A 20,300-nucleotide genomic window follows, 5' to 3' on the forward strand; every position below is an offset into this window, starting at 1 on the left:
TCCATTACTTTCTTCTATGGGAATTATAGAAACAGAGTAAATCAGTCCAGAACTGTTTCCATAGTTCTGGCCACCAGTAGTCACTATGAATTGATAGTGGACAACAGGATGTCAGCGCAAAACAGAAACCCTTCCTGAGTAGAGATGAAGATAACAACAGCACAGGGAGGAGATAAAAAGGAGATAGAGATGACAGAATCTACCTCCAGAGCTTATTTTAAGTGAAAGGAGGAGTTACCAGTGTGAGGCATCTAGATAATGAAATCAAACTGTCAGTCATTACTTGACTCACACTAGTAACACCTATTTTCATTTAAAATGACGTTGGAGGCAGATTCTCAGGGAGAACAGTGACCGGCCCATAGATTGTAACAGCTCACTTACATATTGAGAAAAATTTGGATTTCTCTGGAATAAGACATTAGATTGCAGATATCAAGGTATCATTTTATTCAGCTTTCTATGACTTGCATGCCCATGTAGACAGGAGGGTTGATCCTACTGACAGATAACATTTAAATTCTCTGCGAATTCAATTTCCAAGTAAAAGTCGCAGGAATATTCAAATTTGAATTTTGTCTGATCAGCTCATGTCTAGCCCTAAAAGTTTTCCCTTTGCTCTGGGACATAGTAACCAACTATAGCATGGCTCGTTTCGAGCATCCATACTTATTACTTTATTGATTTTTATTATGAAATTGAGAGTGCAATAGAGACAGAAAGTAATTTTTTTTCATAGACTTTCATATTATGTCATAACAGGAAATATCAAACAGGAAAAGTGATGTTCACATTTCGTAAAACTGTTTTGTCAGCTACATTCTTCTGCTGGAAGTAGAATGATGTCCCTGGAGCTTTTTATCCTACTTAGCTCTGCTTTTGTAACTAGTGAAGGAGTATCTTCTACACATGGAAGTAAAAAAGGTAAATCTCATTTTATTTATAATCTGTACGAAAAGTAATGCAAACAATTATCTGCTGCTGTTAGTGGATGATTTTATATGTATTTGTAGAATTTAACAATTTACTGTATGGCAATTGTAGAATATAAATATATATAAAAAAAAAACTGACATTTTTTAAAAAAAACAATCACTTTTCTCATGAGCAATAAATGGATCTATTTTCATCAAGGTTTTGGATAAGATTTTCATCAGTGTTGGTTAGTGTGTCAATTTTTATCAGAGTTTCATTTTTTCTACTGTCCTAAAGGTTTTTTTAAGCTTCTCCTATAAAAGAAAAGAATCAATATCATACAGCACACGGAGTGCACACAGATGGATGGCATCTGAGTGCTGTCTGATTTTTCATGGACCCATAGACTTGCAGTGGCGAGTTTGATGCATGACTTGGATCAAAGTCTGACAGGTCTCTATGTTTTAGTGTGGACCACTGACATGTGAACACCTCCCAAGACTAATGTGGGTACAAGTTTCATCCGTGAAAAACATGGATAGAACTTGTACATGAAAAACTGACATCTGAATAAGCCACAAATAGGACTAAACTTTGGGAAGTTTCTGCTAGAAATATTGTCTTACTGGGCTTTTATTTTAGAAAATTAAGAGCTAAATGTACATTTATGGTATACCCACATATGCCATACATGTATGATAGATACTGTTCCCACCACTGGAATCAAAATTTATATTGAGAATGGTGCCCCATTGCTCATAGCTGTGAGTGGAGAAGTGGACGTACATGTATGGTTCTCTCCATTAATTTGTAGGGCAGTTCAGTATGCCACCTGAACTCAAGTGCCACCTATTGGAAGTAGCAATCCTAAAAGTCAATATTGTTCATTTAACGAACCTTGCCACATGACTTGATCCTCGTCAGTGCAAAGTAAGAGATCTAACTTGGCTGCAGGAGAGGCTTAAATCTGGGATCTAAGGGGTAATCTTTCTGTTTATGGAGAATGACATGCCTAGCCTAGCATGCCAATGTGAGGAGGCTTATAAGCCTTGCGATAATTCTATGGGAAATTAAATATGCAAATTGCCTCTTTAGAAAGGAAGAGGACCTAAACTCTAGTGCCACCTACTGGAAGTAGCAATCCTAAAAGTCAATATCGACTCAATTGTTGAATTGTTAATTGAGTTTAAGATGTGTTGCAAATTACTCAACTTTTTCCAAATTTGCTGTTAATGAATAAAGACACTCTATGTTTTGCTTTGTTGTCAGTGAATAAGAATACTCTTGCTTACATTCAAGGCTGCATGGAATGAATTTATTAATGGTTTTCGGATTTTTTTTACATTAAAAAGTCACAAATTTAACTCAACACTTTTTTTTGCTCAAAATGTTGAAACTTGCAAGTCTTTGTTATTTTACACAAAAACTTTTAAAATTTGAAACCTGGATGTGGTTAGCTATGCAAATAAAGTTCAAGCTATATTTAAGAAAAGCTACTTTTTAAAAAGTAAAAAAAAAACCCGGAAAAAAAACACTCCATTTGGGAGTGGTGTAAAAAGTAGAAAATCAGTTCAAGACAATTACAGTATCTGCATCAAATTTATCACACATCATGCTACACTTTGATAACTTTGGCACAAATAAAGTGTCACACGCGCGCTGCCTAAGTTCAGATAGGCACGAGACCAGTTACATGAATTCATTGGAATCCTGGGGGAACCGTTATTCCGGGCAACCATAGGCTGCAGCTTCTCTCAGGCACAGGACAGATTCAATTGCTGACCAGACACATTTGAAAGAGTCCTCATAAACAGTAGAACAGTAACATTTAATGAGGTACGGCCAGTGCAATGTAAATGTCTCTTTGAGCAACAGGCTCCAGTAATAACAGTACAATCTCCTTTGCAGCACAGCAGTACACAGTGTATTATCCTGTAGCACAGTAATGCATACACATCCAAAGGCTTTTCCTTCACAAGGACTCAATTGTACACAGGATTCTCTATCCTGCATGGAGCTGGAGGTGGGGAGGGCTTGATGAGGGAGATGATCTCTGTGACACAATTCCTTCCAGTCCTTATCTTCCTGCTCGATAATACTCTACACTGTTAGCTCAGGTAGTCTATCTGATCTCTGTTTAGGACCTGAATTCTGTTCCCTTACCTTCTGTGAGATACAGATCACACACCTTTCTCTTCAGCTCCAGCCAGACTAAAAACAAGTTCCCCACAATTACCCTGGGGTTCTGCTAAATACTCCCTGTCTCCTGTGACTGTGTTAACCCCTCTAGTTGCTGGATGCTTTTGAAGCACAACACTTCCTGTATCTTGTGACTGTGTTAAATCTTATAGTTGCTGGATGCTTTTGAAGCAACAGCACTATTTCTGCATGTCACAAAAGGCAACACAGCCACAATCAAAACTGACTTTGGAAATTCCTCTCATGATATATTCCCCTTATATTCTTGCTCTAAGTTGAAGTGCTGAAAGATAACTTGTCAAAAGATTTTAGTACCCCTAACTGATCTCTTCAGTGTTAGTTTGCTGTAGTGAAAATTAATTCTGTACCTTTGATTTTTCAATCCTTTATTCCATTCCCAAGTAATCACCTTTCCGATTTTTTGTAAATGTGCTGCAAATGCAGGGGCTTGGTCCTGCACTTATAGCTCTTCAGTGTCTCTACCTCTTTCCCTGGCCTGAGCTGGCCTCCAGACACTGAATGAAAGGTCACTCTTGTTTGAGAGATCTTTTGCAGACAGCTTCATAAGGTGGTTCATGCATAAGTTCATAGTCCAGTTCTCAAAACATCATCAGGCTTTGATGGCACTTGCAGGGAGTGATGGCACCTGCTCAAGATCTCTAATAGTGGTGGCAGGTCACTCAGATTCTCTGGAGGCCAGTGTGTACCAGGGTCAGCCTTTGATGGTGGAAATGGACTCTGGTTCTTTTATTTCTGTTTCACTGGCTGCTTCACACAGGTGGAAAAACAAGAGGAGTTGGCAAAAGTGCTAGTGTTTCAGTCGTCATGGGCGATATTGGAGGAAATATGACAGATGGCATCCCTCAAGTGGCAGGATGCCTTCTGCATCAACTACCAATTCTACATCATCTTCATTTACTCACAGCTGGAGCACCAGAAATGCAGCTACTACACAGAAATGCAGCAGGAGCAATGCCAAAGCTCCACACTATGCTTGCCAACACAGGATATTTTTCTGGGTGTTCTGCCCATAGGGGAACAGTCTCATGTATCTATGGCACATCTGGAAATAGCAAACTTTCAATCAGTGGGTGAGTCATCCCGTGTAAAAGCATGGGTATCCAATAACTTGTCTTCTAATATTGACTTATTTATGGTTTTATGGTTTTAAAAAGAGTGGTGGCTACCTTTGGTGATACAAGTAGAGGGGTTTCTGTAAAGCCCCACCTGAGCAGTCTATGTCTGGTTTGACATTTAGCGACTTGTTATTTTACTGAGACTCCTCCCTTGGTACATATTTGTCAGCTGAAGTCATGGAGAAAATTTGGAAACATGAATTTGTAGATTTGTGTCTTTAGTCTCTGTAGACCTTCAAAAAGGAATGTAGTTTCGAGTGAAGTTGAGATAAAAAACTTAAAGTGTCAAAGACGTTTGGCAATTGGCTGCATTGTTTTGATATGTTGGCTCATGTAATTTGGCAACATTTTACTGAAAAAGGGGCAGAGCTGTTCATTTACCTACATATGGTTTTTAGTGCATAGAAGCTGCACGATGCTGAAGCTTTCTGGCGCTTTGACAAAGAATTTTGTTGTGATTTGACTTTGTTACCTGACATATGTTGGGCATAAAAGGTGACCGCTGGTTGTAGCTGATTTTAGCACAACAGATGCTTAATTTTCCAGAGGAAGCAGGTTCAGGCAGTAGGTATCCTTTTCAAAAGGTGACTCTGTGAATGATGAAATATCTAAAGAGGTAACGGTGGTTGCATACACTTTCTTTGACATGGGATTACAGGAAGTGAGACATGCAGGTAAAATTGCCCTATTAGCAAATTATGATATTGAATCTGCTTTGCGTCTGTTCATGGTTCATGATAGCTGTTTTCATCTCCAAGATTTCCACTTAGGTGACTGTTGTTATGGGCTGTTCGATATGTTGTAATTATTTTGAATTGTTTGCTTGGCTTCTTGAATGATTAGTATGATACCAGATGATACTAGTTTGTATATTATACTGATGCCATGATCCATCATCCACCTCGTTAGATCACTCACTGCTTGCATGATTTTTTGTAAGTGGGTCCAGGTGATACCAGGGTTTGTTTATATCTGTTGAGAACTTTCATATCTTTTATGTCATAGACTGGTGTGCTGATAGTGGAATAGAAAATAGAAAGCCCAATGACAAAATTGACCTTTGTGGTTATTAACAATATTCACAAGAATTTGTTTTTCATTTGACCATAGACAAGTTGGAAAGGTTGGCCTATGCTATTGATGTAGTGTGACACTTCAGCAATTACAGTCACTAATTAGGTTGTTGGTGTTCCCTTGTTCACTTGTTGGGTGACTCCAATTGGGTGGGTCTTTTCTAGGTGCATATCATTATCAACTAATCGAATATGGCATACTGGACATTTTGAACACATCATGAGAAGCATGCCGCAGGATTTGGTGGTATGGCAGGCTTTTTTGCAGACTTTTAATGGCAGGGTGTCAGGTTAAGAGTCTTTGGTATCTAATGTTGATTTGTATTTGTGTACGGATGTTTCTAGTGGTTTGGGTTTCAGTGCCACTTTTGGTCTTTCTTGGTGCAGGACCTTTTGGCCTGTGACATGGTACTCTTTGTAGTGGCAGTTGAGTTATGGAGCGTATGTATGTCCAAAAAAAAATTTGTTTTTGGACAGATAATATTTAAGTGGTTTAAGTGATTAATTCCTTGTCATCCAGCTCCTTGCTTGTTTAAGCCTTGTTGAGGCATTTAGTAATTTCTTGCATCTGATTTTATATTTAGTTTAGGGCTAAGCATGTACCTGGTTTGGCAAATAAATCAGCTGATGAGCTTTCCATGAGCTCCATTCAGAGGCAAGTTCTTTCAGAAGGGTTTTCCTGAATTATTAGTGACTAAGTATCTAATGGGGTAGCATTTGGGTTTGGTTTTAGCTTCATCTGCCATTTTGTTTATGGTTGAAAAAGGCTGCTTACTGGCTGAAACATTGCTTGTATGATGCATTTTCGATGAATAAAAGAATAGAACTATTTCTCTGGTACCTTGGAAACTATTTGTCTCTAAGTATCTAGTATGGTAGCATTTGGGTTAAAATGTAATGGCTTTTATGATGTTACAATAGCATTTGTCGTGTTACGTATTGTAAAAGATTGGAAGAAAGATCAGTGCGGTTTGATAAAAGACACTCGGTTTCCCTTTCATTGCTAAAGAGGTTGTTGGATAGTGGTAGACGTGTGTTCGGACAGGCATGAGACTCATTTGTTTAGGGTGGCTTTATCATTAACGTTCTTTGCTGCATTTAGGATTGGGAAACTGGTACCTCCTAGTGACATGAGTCTAGGAGGTTTGGGAATGTTTTACTAACTGACGAACTGTTAAGAATTTGTGTGCAATGATCTAAAACCAACAGAGAGGGCAAAGGAACTAGCATTTTGGTTGGCAAGATAGGCAGTATGTACTGGCCATACAAAGTTGTTTCTGAATTGATGGAGGTGAAGAAGATGGGATTCTGTTTTTTAGTGCATAGAGATGGTTAGCCACTTAAGCGTTTTCAATTTGTTGCAGTGTTTAAAGTATATTTGAAATATTGGTGTCAAAGCCTCAGATTTCAGCTCTCACTCATTTTGGATTGGGGCAGCCACTGAGGTAAATTTTTGTGGTTTGGGTGTTGAAGGTATTACAGTGGGTACGGAAAGTATTCAGACCCCTTTAAACTTTTCACTCTTTGTTTCATTGCAGCCATTTGGTAAATTCTAAAAAGTTCATTTTTTTTCTCAATAAAGTACACTCTGCACCCCATCTTGACTGAAAAAAATCAGAAATGTAGAAATTTTTGCAAATTTATTAAAAAAGAAAAACTGAAATATCACATGGTCATAAGTGTTCAGGCCCTTTGCTCACACACTCATATTTAAGTCACATGCTGTCCATTTCCTTGTGATCCTCCTTGAGATGGTTCTACTCCTTCATTGGAATCCAGCTGTGTTTAATTAAACTGATAGAACTTGATTTGAAAAGGCACACACCTGTTTATATAAGACCTCACAGCTCACAGTGCATGTCAGACCAAATGAGAATTATGAGCTCAAAGGAACTGCCCAAGGAGCTCAGAGACAGAATTGTGGAAAGGCACAGATCTGGCCAAGCTACAAAAGAATTTCTGCATTACCCAAGGTTCCTAAGAGCACAGTGGCCTCCATAATCCTTAAATTGAAGAAGTTTGGGACCACCAGAAGTCTTCCTAAACCTTGCCATCCAGCCAAATTGAGCAATCGTGGGAGAAGAGCCTTGGTGAGAGAGGTAAAGAAGAACCCCAAGATCACTGTGGCTGAGGTCCAGAGATGCAGTAGGGAGATGGGAGAAAGTTCCACAAAGTCAACTATCACTGCAGCCCTCCATCAGTCGGGCCTTTATGGCAGAGTGGCCCAACGGAAGCCTCTCCTCAGTGCAAGACATATGAAAGCCCGCATAGAGGATCTGCAAGGAAGAATGGCAGAGGATCCCCAAATCCAGGTGTGAAAAACTTGTTGCATCATTCCCAAGAAGACTCATGGCTGTACTAGCTCAAAAGGGTGCTTCTACTCAATACTGAGAAAAGGGTCTGAATATTTATGACCATGTGATATTTCAGTTTTTCTTTTTTAATAAATTTGCAAAAATGTCTACATTTCTGTTTTTTTCCAGTCAAGATGGGGTGCAGAGTGTACTTTAATGAGAAAAAAAATTACTTTTTAGAATTCGCCAAATTCCTGCAATGAAACAAAGAGTGAAAAATTTAAAGGGGTCTGAAAACTTTCCATACCCACTGTAAGTGGCTAGGTAAAAGGACATCTGATATATCAGTTATAAATTTAATGTTAGAACAAAATTGATTTCATTGTGATGCTCTATTTTGTAAGTTTTGGTGACCTGGACATTTTGATCATATGGCATTGCTATTTCATTTAGATGAACTGGAGAGAAGAACGCTGACCTTTGGGGTATACCTTGACCAAACGTTTATTGGAAATGGATCAGGGGGCTGTGTTGGATACAGATCCTCCCTAAAGTTGTGGTAATTAGTCAGGAGTGTGTTGGGCTTATTATTAGTGATGAGCGAGCATGCTCGCTACGGCTCAGTGCTCGCCCGAGCATCTCACTGCTCGAGATGCTCGGCACTCGCCGAGAATTTCCGAGGTTGCTCGGCGGGAGCTCGGGTCTCCTCCCTGCATGTTTGGCGCTCTTTATAGAGCCAATGAACATGCATGGATTGCCTGCCACTCACTGTAATGCCGTAGCCATGTTGGTTGTGGCATTACAGTGATAAGCTGGCCGCACAGCGTCATCAGGTCTACATCAGACCTGGCGCCGCCATGCTCATCACAGTCTCTACGGAATCAGACAGTGTAGGGAGAAGTACTGCTGAGCTAGGGAGAGATTTGCTTGTTTCTATCTAGTGTAGGTGTACTAAACTACACTGCTCAAAAAAAATAAAGGGAACACTTAAACAACAGAATATAACTCCAAGTAAATCAAACTTCTGTGAAATCAAATTGTCTGCTTAGGAAGCAACACTGATTGACAATCAATTTCACATGCTGTTGTGCAAATTGAATAGACAATAGATGGAAATTATTGGCAATTATCAAGACACACTCAATAAAGGAGTGGTTCTGCAGGTGGGGACCACAGACCAGATCTCAGTACCAATGCTTTCTGGCTGATGTTTTGGTCACTTTTGAATGTTGTTTGTGCTTTCACACTCATGGTGGCATGAGGCGGACTCTACAACCCACAGAAGTTGCAAAGGTAGTGCAGCTCATCCTGGATGGCACATCAATGCGAGCTGTGGCAAGAAGGTTTTCTGTGTCTGTCAGCATAGTGTCCAGAGGCTGGAGGCGCTTCCAGGAGACAGGCCAGTACACCAGGAGACATGGAGGGGGCTGTAGGAGGGCAACAACCCAGCAGCTGGACCGCTACATCCTCCTTTATGCAAGGAGGAACAGGAGGAGCACTGCAGAGCCCTGCAAAATGACCTCCAGCAGGCCACAAATGTGCATGTGTCTGCACAAATGGTTAGAAACTGACTCCATGAGGGTGGTATGAGGGCCCGACGTCCACAGATGGGGGTTGTGCTCACAGCCCAACACCGTGCAGGATGTTTGGCATTTGCCACAGAACACCAGGATTGGCAAAGGTGCCACTTGCACCCTGTGCTCTTCACAGATGAAAGCAGGTTAACATGTGACAGACGTGGCAGAGTCTGGAGACGCCGTGGAGAGCGATCTGCTGCCTGCAACATCCTTCAGCATGACCGGTTTGGCAGTGGGTCAGTAATGGTGTGGGGTGGCATTTCTTTGGAGGGCCGCACAGCCCTCCATGTGCTCGCCAGAGGTAGCCTGACTGCCATTAGGTACTGAGATGAGATCCTCAGACCCCTTGTGAGACCTTATGCTGGTGCAGTTGGCCCTGGGTTACTCCTAATGCAGGGCAATGCCAGACCTCATGTGGCTAGAGTGTGTCAGCAGTTCCTGCAAGATGAAGGCATTGAAGCTATGGACTGGCCCGCCCGTTCCAGAGACCTGAATCAGTTTGAGCACATCTGGGACATCATGTCTCGCTCCATCCACCAACGTCACGTTGCACCACAGACTGTCCAGGAGTTGGAGGATGCTTTAGTCCAGGTCTGGGAGGAGGTCCCACAGGAGACCATCCACAACCTCATCAGGAGCATGCCCAGGCATTGTAGGGGGGGTCATACAGGCACGTGGAGGCCACACACAATACTGAGGCTCATTTTGACTTGTTTTAAGGACATTACATCAAAGTTGGATGGATCAGCCTGTAGTGTGTTTTTCCACTTTAATTTTGGGGGTGACTCCAAATCCAGGCCTCCATTGGTTGATAGATTTGATTTCCATTGATGATTTTGGTGTGATTTTGTTGTCAGCACATTCAACTTTGTACAGAGCAAAGTATTCAATGAGAATGTTTCATTCATTCAGATCTAGGATGTGTTATTTGAGTGTTCCCTTTATTTTTTTGAGCAGTGTATATTAGAGACACATATCCATCTCAACAAACAGTCCTTCTGAGGACTAATCCATCTGCAGAGATATCAGGCAGGCAGTGTATATAGGCAGGCAGGCAGGGTATATAGCAGACTGCAGTGCACACAGCACAATAGGCTCCATTCCAGTTTTGTCTGCTGCTGCTGTTAGATATTTCGAGAAATATGCCCAGGACTCAGGGGCCAGGAATAATTTTTTTGGGGATCTTAATCCTCATTATTTGCTTAAAAAGCAATCCAGAGAACACCGTTGTTCTGCGCCATTTGCTTGTTGGCACTGCAGAATACAGCCAGGTACTTTCCATAATACAAAGCTAAAAATCCAGCTATTTAAAACTGTTTTCTCCGTCACACGGATCACATATACGTTTTCAGAAAATACTGCCATTTCTGACCTCAGTTAAAAATTTGTTTCAGTGTGTCAGTGAAGCAATTGAAACCAGTTTGCTGTTCAAAATAGTTAACTACAGGCCAGGTATTTAAAACTGTGTTTTCTCCGTCACACCGATCACATATACGTTTTCAGAAAATATTGCCATTTCTGGCCTCCAGTAAAAAATTTGTTTCAATGTGTCAGTGAAGCAATTGACACCAGTTTGCTGTTCAAAATAGTTAACTACAGGCTAGGTATTTAAAACTGTGCTTTGTCCGTCAACGGATCACATATACGTTTTCAGAAAATACTACCATTTCTGGCCTCCATTAAATTTTTTTTTCAGTGTGTCAGCAAAGTTTTTGACACCGGTTTGCTGTTCAAAATAGTTACCTACAGGCCAGGTATTTAAAACTGTAGTTTCTCCGTCACATGGATTACATATATCTTAGTTCCAAATTCAGCCATTTGTAGTGAACGTGGAAGATATTGTCCTCCATTTAAAATGGGCAAGGTGTGTGGCAAGGGACGGGGAACTGGACGTGATGGTGATGGTGCATGCAGAGGCCGAGGCCGTGGGCAAGCTGAAATTGTGCCACAACAAACACCCACATCTTCTCGCCCGACCTTCCTGTCGCAATTCCTAGGGGACCGCAGCACACCACTATTGAACCCAGAGCAGTGTCAAAAGTTGTTGGTTGGATAGCGGATAATGCTTCCAGCCACTTTGCCACCACCACCACACTGTCTTCCACACGGTCAAGTCTCAGTAGCCGTGAGTCTGGGCTGCATATTCCTCACTCTGATCCTCCTTCCTCCCACCATGCCGAGTGCCCGGAGACAACTGATCCCACGCTTGGACACTCCGAAGAGCTGTTCACTTTTCCATTTATAGATTCGGGCTTCTTGTCTGGTCCACTTGAAGCGGGGCAAGAGGAGATCGCATGTAGCGATGCCTAAATATTTGAGCAGCCACGGTTATACGAAGGCGACGGTGGGAAAGTGTCACAAGAGGTGGACGATGATGAGACACAATTGCAAGAAATTCAGGAGGAGGACCAGGGTGCGGAAGTGGAAGACGAGGTCGTGGATGATACAGTAACTGACCCAACCTTACAGGGGGACATACAGAGCGAGGACAGCAGCACACAGGGGGAGTGAGAAGTAGCACCTCAACAGGCAGGAAGAACAGTGTGGTGGCCGCAGACAGAAGGCGGGCAACTGTACCCCGTAACATCAACACGAAGGAAGTTGCCAGTACAACTGTTAGGTCTACCCGAGCCTGGTTGTTTTTTAAAGACTCTGCTGAAAACCCAAAAAGGCCATTTGCACCACCTGCCAGGCCAGCATCAATAGGGGTGGCAAAATGACCAGCCTGGCCACCACCAGCATAATCAGGCACATGGCAGCAAAGCAGCCGACTTTGTGGGCTGAACCCCAGGGTCCAGGAACAGTGTCTGCGGGTGCACCACTGCTTCTTCCGCTGTTGTGCATGCAAGCCAATCCCCTGTCCATGGTGCATGTGAAGATGCCTCCTGCCCTGCACCTGTCATTGCACACTCTCAATTAGCAGCATCAGGAAGCACGTCCATGTCCTTGTCCCAGCTGTTCACTTGTCCATACCCCAGTCCTTGGAATGCAAGCACAAATACGCAGCCAATGACCCACAGGCCACACTACTAAATTCCCACATTTCACGACTGCTTGTGACGCGCCCCTGGGCCTGTGTCGCGCTGCGTTGCGCACGCGGGAGCTTACCCGGAGCCGGATCTGTTGAGGGTTGTAGTCTCGTGGCGGTGACCCGTTCTGTGCCCAGGGAGTCAAACTGAGCGGCGATGTATTAGCGGTAGATGTTGTACGACTACGCCACCCGTTGAATGCAGCGAAGGAGCTGCCGCTGCAGGGCAGACCGCTGAGGCCGGTGGTAGGATTGTGCAGCGTGATAGTATCACCCCCAACGGGAGGGGTATGGCCTCAGGGCAGCCGACGTGGATGATGGGGGTAGCAGGAACCACTCGGAGACGGTACGGTGTAGTTCAGGGTCTTTACTGGTGACAAAGATAGACCCTCCCGGAGTACTGGCTAGCGATTGGGGCCTGGTCAGTCCTTGAGCAGATGGGATCTCCCCTGGCCAGGCGGAGTTGTAGGCCTCCCAAACTAACTGTACTCTTCTGGCTACCTTGCTAGAGGCGGGTATAAGTAGCCCACGTCCCTGAGTGTACCGTGTGGTGCTCACCCGTATGGCCGGTGACTCGGGGCCTTCTAGTAGCTTCCGCTCCACGACGGCGGTGCTGGTCCCACGCGTGTGACCGTGCCTTCGGGTTTCTTGGCCAGAGGACCTGAAATCCCCTGCCGGTCGGTTTCTGCTGCTGGATAGGAGTTAGTCCCCACAGCCTCGGACTCCGGGTCCGGTGATAGCTTCTCAGTCAGGGCGAGCTCTGCAGCTGCCAGCCCCTGACTCCTTGTAGCACTGCTCCCACAGAGCTCCTGTTGTTTCTTCCTATGCTGCTTCTCTTCTCTGTCTCTACTTCTTCTCTACTCTCTAACCCTGCCTCAGCCCTAGGTTTATATAGGGGAAGTTCTTCCCTCCCAGGACTGGGCAGGAGGTGTGGCATGCACAGGATCCCTGACCAAGAGACCTCCCACCTGCTCTCAGACATAACATTGCCGTTACTGTGGAAACCAGACCCCTGGGGTGCCACATTCCCCCCTAGTGAAATTTAGTACTCCGGGACTAAACATATTTTTAGAAAAACATAACAAGGTATAAACAATAATAATACAATAAGAAAAACACATAAAGATGGTTACGGCGTGTCCGCAACCGGGTGCAGTCTTTGAAGAAAAGCAAGGTGTCCATTTCACCAAAACAGGGAGACGTAACCAGGTAGGGGTCTGTCCTGCCCCGAGTCCTTAACAGTCTTTAGTCCATTCCTAGGTTACGCTCCAACCATGTACAAGGATTCCCGGTAAATCCACCAAGGACTCCTATAAATAACTAGAAACACATAATTATACACAAGCACAAGAAAAACAGGTAACCACAAATAAAACAATTTATACACTTCAAATCCTCCAACGTGCGGGTAACTGGCCTCTAGTGGCCCTAGTGGACCTACGGAGCTGACTGTCTAGCCCTGAACTACAGGGTGTAGGAGCTGTCAAGGGTAAACTGGGCAGCTGTCTACCGGCTCTTTGGCTCACTAGGGGTACGGCAGGCTCACTATGAGCAGAGGGTTGATCCTCCTGTTCTGCTTGTGTGGAGTCTGCTGCCTCCTGGACCGGCTGCTCTTCCAGCTCTACCTGTTGCTCCGTAGGCACTTGGGATGCTGGTTGGAGGAAAGTGAGGACGGGTACCACAACTGCACCATTGACTTGAGTCCAGGATCGAGGGAAGTCTCCGAGCACAGTACTAACCATATCTTCCCTTTCCTCTACGGGTCGAGGGTCTTCTTGCTCTCCTTCTGGGTTCCGTAGCTGTTCGGGACACTTCTTCAGATGATCCCGGGATACAATGGCTGTGGTTTCCCCTCCGTCTTTACTGATGGTACAAACCTTTGGGTTGTCGTGGCTTGAGGGCAGTACGGTGTACGGGTCCTTCTCCCACTGGTCGTCCAACTTGTGGAGCCGTCTCTTCCTCTTCAAGACCTGCTCTCCGGGTACCAGGGGAACAGCGGGAGCATACTGGTTGTAATTTTTCTCTTGTCTTTCCCTAGCGAGACAGAGACTTCGCTCCACGCTCTCCTGTACTTTCCGGTACTGCTGCTGCCTCTCTGTGTCCCAGTCTGCTTCTGGTGAAGTGTCCTCGGGTGTCAGGACTCCCATTTCCAGGTCAACAGGTAACTTACCAGGTCTCGCCCTCATTAGGTAAGCCGGGGTACAGTTGGTGGAACCTACCGGGATGTGGTTGTATAGGTCCACCAGATCGGGCAGCTTCTCAGGCCACAGACTGCGTTCTTCCAGGGGCAACGTTTTCAGGAGATCCATTACCACCTGGTTCATTTTCTCACAAAGTCCATTAGTTTGCGGATGATAGGGTGTCGTCCTTATCTTCCGGCAGCCATACAGATTGCAGAATTCCTGGAAGACCTCCGCTTCAAAGGCAGGTCCTTGGTCCGTCAGCACTTGGTCCGGGTACCCGTGTGGATGGCAGAAATGCTGCTGGAAGGCTCTAGCTGCTGTTCAAGCTGTTAAGTCCTTGACGGGGATGACAACCAAGAACCGGGAGTAGTGATCCACGATGGTTAGTGCGTAGACGTAGCCACTTCTGCTTGGGGTCAGTTTTACATGATCCAAGGCTACCAGTTCCAACGGCTGCTGGGTGACGATGGACTGCAGGGGAGTCTTCTGGCTGGCACGGTCCTTCCTTCTTAGGTTGCACGGGCCACAGTCCCTGCACCACCTCTCGATGGTTCACCTCATGCCTACCCAGTGGAACCGCCCGCGCAGCAGGAACTCCAGCTTCTTCCATCCGAAGTGTCCAGCCCCGTCGTGGTATGCCTCCATCACCACGGCTGCGTCTCTTCGTGGCACCACTACTTGCCAGATTAGTTCATGCGTCCGGGAGTTAACCATTCGGCGGCACAACTTCCCCTTATAAAGGAACAGTCGACTCTTCTCAGCCCACAGTTGCTTGGCTTCCTCCGGAGCGTCTGGGTCATTGCGAGCCTCTGGCCGAGTCAGCATCTCCTTCACCAGTCGGACGGCAGGGTCACTGTCTTGCGTTTCCGCCCAGTTGTAGTGAGGCAAGGGATTAAACGTAGCAGCTTGCTTACTCCTTACCCGGTGGGAATACTGGATAGTCCCATGACGGTGGAACGCGGGGAGTTCGACTTCTTCCAGTCCCCCTGGATCTTCTCCTGCGTCCGGTAGGTTTGGCATCCTGGACAGGGCGTCCGCGTTGGTATTGGAGCGTCCTGCCCGGTATTTGATTGTGAACTCGTAGTTGGACAGACGGGCCATCCATCTCTGTTCTAGGGCACCGAGTCTTGCTGTGTCCAGGTGTGTCAACGGGTTGTTATCCGTGTACACGGTGAACCGGGAGGAAGCGAGGTAGTGCTTAAAGCGTTCGGTGACTGCCCACACCACTGCCAGGAACTCTAGCTTAAATGAGCTGTAATTCTCAGGGTTTCTCTCGGTGGGTCGCAGTTTTCGGCTGGCGTAAGCGATTACTCGTTCTTTCCCCTGCTGGATCTGGGACAGCACGGCTCCTAGCCCGATGTTACTTGCGTCGGTGTAGAGGATAAAGGGCTGGCTGTAATCAGGGTACGCCAGGATTTCATCCCCCGTGAGGGCCATCTTCAGCTGGCGGAAGGACTCTTCTTCTAACTTCTCCCATCTGAAGGGTGGCTTCTGGTTCTTGGCCTTCCGGGACTGGCCTATCAGGAGGTCCTGCATAGGAGCTGCCTTTTTGGTGAAACCGGGGATGAATCTGCGGTAATAGCCTACCAACCCGAGGAACTGCCGCACTTCCTTTACACTGGAGGGACTTGGCCATTCCTTAATTGCGGTGATCTTATCAGGGTCGGTAGCCACTCCATCAGCGCTCACCACGTGTCCCAGGTACTGCACCTTTGGTTTCAGGAGGTGACACTTGGAGGGTTTCACCTTTAGGCCGTAGCTTGCCAGAGCTTCGAACACTTCCGCCAGGTGTTTCAGGTGGTCCTCATACGTCTTGGAATATACGATGACATCGTCCAGGTACAGCAGGACCGTCTCGAAGTTTCTGTGGCCCAGACAGCACTCCATTAATCGTTGGAAGGTTCCTGGTGCGTTGCAGAGTCCGAACGGCATGCAGGTAAACTCGCTAAGTCCCATCGGGGTGGTAAATGCGGTCTTCTCCCGGTCCGCCTCTGCTACAGGAACCTGCCAGTACCCGCTAGTGAGATCCAAGGTAGAGAAGAAGTTAGCGGATCTTAAAGCAGCCAAAGACTCCTCTATCCTTGGTAAGGGGTACGCATCCTTGTGTGTGATACGGTTGATTTTCCGGTAATCTACACACATCCTCATGGTGTTGTCTTTCTTTTTGACTAAGACTAGTGGAGCTGCCCAGGGGCTACAGCTATCCCTGATCACCCCAGCCTCCTTCATGTCTCTAAGCATCCCCTTGGCGTGTTGGTAGTGTGCAGGGGGTACGGGTCGATACCTCTCTTTTATGGGAAGATGGTCTCCCGTGGGGATGTGGTGTTCTACCCCCTTGACTCGCCCGAAGTCTAACGGGTGTTTACTAAACACTCTCTCGTACTCTTGAACCACCCGATAGACTCCCTGTTTCTGGTGTGAGGGAGTGGAGTCAGTACCCAAATGTAGTTGCTGACACCAGTCCTCCATTGTTTCCTTAGAGCCGTTACCTTCCTCCGGGGAAGATGGAGGCAAGGGTTCTACGGACTGTATGGAATTTTGATTGATGGTATACAATTTGGCTAGCGTGGCATACCGGGGCAGGTACACTTCCCTCTTCCCGATATTTATTATGCGAACGGGCACCCTCCCATGGCGTACATTGACCACCCCCCGTGCTGTCAAAATGGTGGGCCTACTGTCTGAGTAAACTGGTTCTACCATTGCCTGGTAATCTCTACCTCTCAGACCAATAGCTGCCCGGCACCAAATCATCATTTCACTTTTTGGGGGCATGGCAATAGGGAAAGGGTCACACATTCTTACGCTACCAATCTCACCACCAGAGAGTTCTATCTGTTGCCGTCGCATCAGTGCCCGGATCTCTTTCTGGAGCACTCGCTGCTGGCCAGAGCTGGCGTTCTTGGCAACCTGTTGTAAAAGGAAAATCACCTCTGCAAGACAATTTTCAATTACATTAGTTCCTAGAGTTATCTTTGGGTGACTCTCGTGTTTGTCAATGTCTACAATGATCAGTCCCTGTGCTGCCAGTTCGACTCTACCGATTTTAATGGTCACCTCTTTAAATCCAATCTGTGGCACGGGCTGACCATTGCTGGCGATGATGCTCAAGTCGTCGTCAGGGTAGCGGGTGATATCCGAGTCATTCCAGTACTGCTTGAAGAGCACGTACGGGATAGTGGTGACCTGTGACCCGGTGTCCAATAGGGCACTCATAGGGATGCCATCCAGTACCACAGGCAAGACTGGACGTCCTCCCACATATCTGTCGCGCCAGTTCGATGGGCCTGATGATCTTTTTCCTGGGGGTTGGCCCTCTACCCCAGGTTGTGCCAGTTTAAAGGACAGTACCTTGCCATATGTCCGGGTTGATTGCAGCGGCGGCAGATGGGTTGTGCGTCCTCGTTGTATCGGTCGCTGGGTCTTCCTCTGGCCGGTGGGGTCCTCCTTGGTTGACGCCACGGGATGTCCTCCGGTCCGGATGCCAGCTGGATCTTCCCTGGAGTGGAAACCTGTAAAGACTGCACAGTTCGGGTTAGCGCAGCAACGCTTTTAGCTAGCTCTTGGACCTGATGGTGCAGGTCATTGTTCAAAGCCTGCGCATCAGCTCCCACAGGCCCTGCCGACAAGGGCGCCGCCTCCTGGTGGTAAGTGGTAGTGGGGCGTCTGTGGGTCACAACGCCACCTGGTGCTGGTTCTCGGAGCACCCGGATGGCTCTGTCCTTGAACTGTGCAAATCCCAGATGAGGGTCTTGTAAGGCCATTGCCCGCAACTGGGTTCGGTGGGCATTGTAATATAAACCCTCTATAAATTGTTCAGTCAACAGCCTGTCCTCGTCTCCCACGCCGTCAGGGTCGGTCTGCTTAATGGCTCTCAGGGCCTCTTGTAGGTTCAGGGCATAGTCCCTTATACTCTCATGTGCCCGCTGTTTGCACCCGTAGAATCTAAGCTTGATCTCGGCTGAGGTACGGGTATCAAAGGTGTCCCTCAGCCGGGTTAGTATCTCTGCGACAGTCCTCCTCCCAGGTGGCCAGGACTTTACCTCACTTTGGGCTGCCCCGGTTAATTGGGCCACCAGGATGCTCACTTTTTGCTCCTCTGTGAGGGGATACACCTGGAAGAGGCTATCCAGCTTTTCTCTAAAGTCATGCAGGGTATGTGACTCCCCTGAGTACTGGGGTAGCCAGGCTGCCCCCGGGATATAGGGCATGGTGAAAGGCATGACCGCAACGGCGGTGGCGCTGGCGGGGGTTGAAGCGGTGAAGCTCTCCTCCGTATCCGACATCCTTCTCCCCCCTAGTGGACCGTGGCCTACCTTGCGATGATCCTCTTCCGTAGGCCGCGGCTCCGCAGTGGATCGTCAGGGTTGAGGACCTTCCGTCGCGCTCCTGTGACGTCAGCGTCTGCTGGGCTCCTTCCAGGACCTTACGCGACGTCTGGACGTGAGGCGGGGCTTCAGTTCTCGTGCGCTTTTGGAGTCCACGCCCCTCTTCTTCCCGCGCGGCGTCTTCAAGATGGCGTCCAACGGCAGGAAAACTCCACGGAATGCGGGAAGAAGGCTGAAAATGGCGCCGGATGGCGGGAATCTTCACCGATGGCGGGAAGAAGGCTGAAGATGGCGCCGGATGGCGGGAATCTTCACCACTGGTAAGTTTGAACAGTCTTTTTCAGGCACGCAGTACCCGGTGGTTGCGGGCACGAAATCCTGCCGACTACGTCAAAAGTTGACGCGCCCCTGGGCCTGTGTCGCGCTGCGTTGCGCACGCGGGAGCTTACCCGGAGCCGGATCTGTTGAGGGTTGTAGTCTCGTGGCGGTGACCCGGTCCGTGCCCGGGGAGTCAAACTGAGCGGCGATGTATTAGCGGTAGATGTTGTACGACTACGCCACCCGTTGAATGCAGCGAAGGAGCTGCCGCTGCAGGGCAGACCGCTGAGGCCGGTGGTAGGATTGTGCAGCGTGATAGTATCACCCCCAACGGGAGGGGTATGGCCTCAGGGCAGCCGACGTGGATGATGGGGGTAGCAGGAACCACTCGGAGACGGTACGGTGTAGTTCAGGGTCTTTACTGGTGACAAAGATAAACCCTCCCGGAGTACTGGCTAGCGATTGGGGCCTGGTCAGTCCTTGAGCAGATGGGATCTCCCCTGGCCAGGCGGAGTTGTAGGCCTCCCAAACTAACTGTACTCTTCTGGCTACCTTGCTAGAGGCGGGTATAAGTAGCCCACGTCCCTGAGTGTACCGTGTGGTGCTCACCCGTATGGCCGGTGACTCGGGGCCTTCTAGTAGCTTCCGCTCCACGACGGCGGTGCTGGTCCCACGCGTGTGACCGTGCCTTCGGGTTTCTTGGCCAGAGGACCTGAAATCCCCTGCCGGTCGGTTTCTGCTGCTGGATAGGAGTTAGTCCCCACAGCCTCGGACTCCGGGTCCGGTGATAGCTTCTCAGTCAGGGCGAGCTCTGCAGCTGCCAGCCCCTGACTCCTTGTAGCACTGCTCCCACAGAGCTCCTGTTGTTTCTTCCTATGCTGCTTCTCTTCTCTGTCTCTACTTCTTCTCTACTCTCTAACCCTGCCTCAGCCCTAGGTTTATATAGGGGAAGTTCTTCCCCTCCCAGGACTGGGCAGGAGGTGTGGCATGCACAGGATCCCTGACCAAGAGACCTCCCACCTGCTCTCAGACATAACATTGCCGTTACTGTGGAAACCAGACCCCTGGGGTGCCACACTTGCTCTCGAAATGTTGCCTTTTAGGCTCATGCAGACAGAAGCATTCCGCAACCTGATGGCAGCTGTCCCTTGGTACTCAGTCCCTAGCCGCCACTATTTCTCCCAGTGTGCCGTCCCGCATTACACAAGCACATGTCCCAAAAATTAGCAGTGCCTCAACAACGCAGATA

The 20,300-nt window shown here is 47.3% G+C and overlaps 1 protein-coding gene across 4 annotated transcripts in view; it reads left to right on the forward strand.

The window, feature by feature from the left end:
* The first annotated feature begins 330 nt into the window (after positions 1-330).
* Positions 331-20,300, forward strand: part of LOC141156359 (coagulation factor XIII B chain-like) — a 234,619-nt gene continuing 214,649 nt past the window's right edge. Inside the window, exons 1-2 of one of the 4 annotated variants that reach the window (XM_073642552.1) lie at positions 331-440; positions 763-924. In XM_073642552.1, coding sequence (XP_073498653.1) covers positions 840-924 — 85 coding nt within the window. In that variant the 5' untranslated portion in view covers positions 331-440; positions 763-839. The remainder of the gene's footprint in view (positions 441-762; positions 925-20,300) is intronic. The other 3 variants (XM_073642549.1, XM_073642551.1, XM_073642550.1) reach the window with 3 other exon arrangements.

Source organism: Phyllobates terribilis, unplaced genomic scaffold, assembly GCF_046119375.1.
Source record: "Phyllobates terribilis strain yellow unplaced genomic scaffold, ASM4611937v1 Scaffold_8__6_contigs__length_399053987, whole genome shotgun sequence".
NCBI classification, from domain to species: domain Eukaryota; kingdom Metazoa; phylum Chordata; class Amphibia; order Anura; family Dendrobatidae; genus Phyllobates; species Phyllobates terribilis.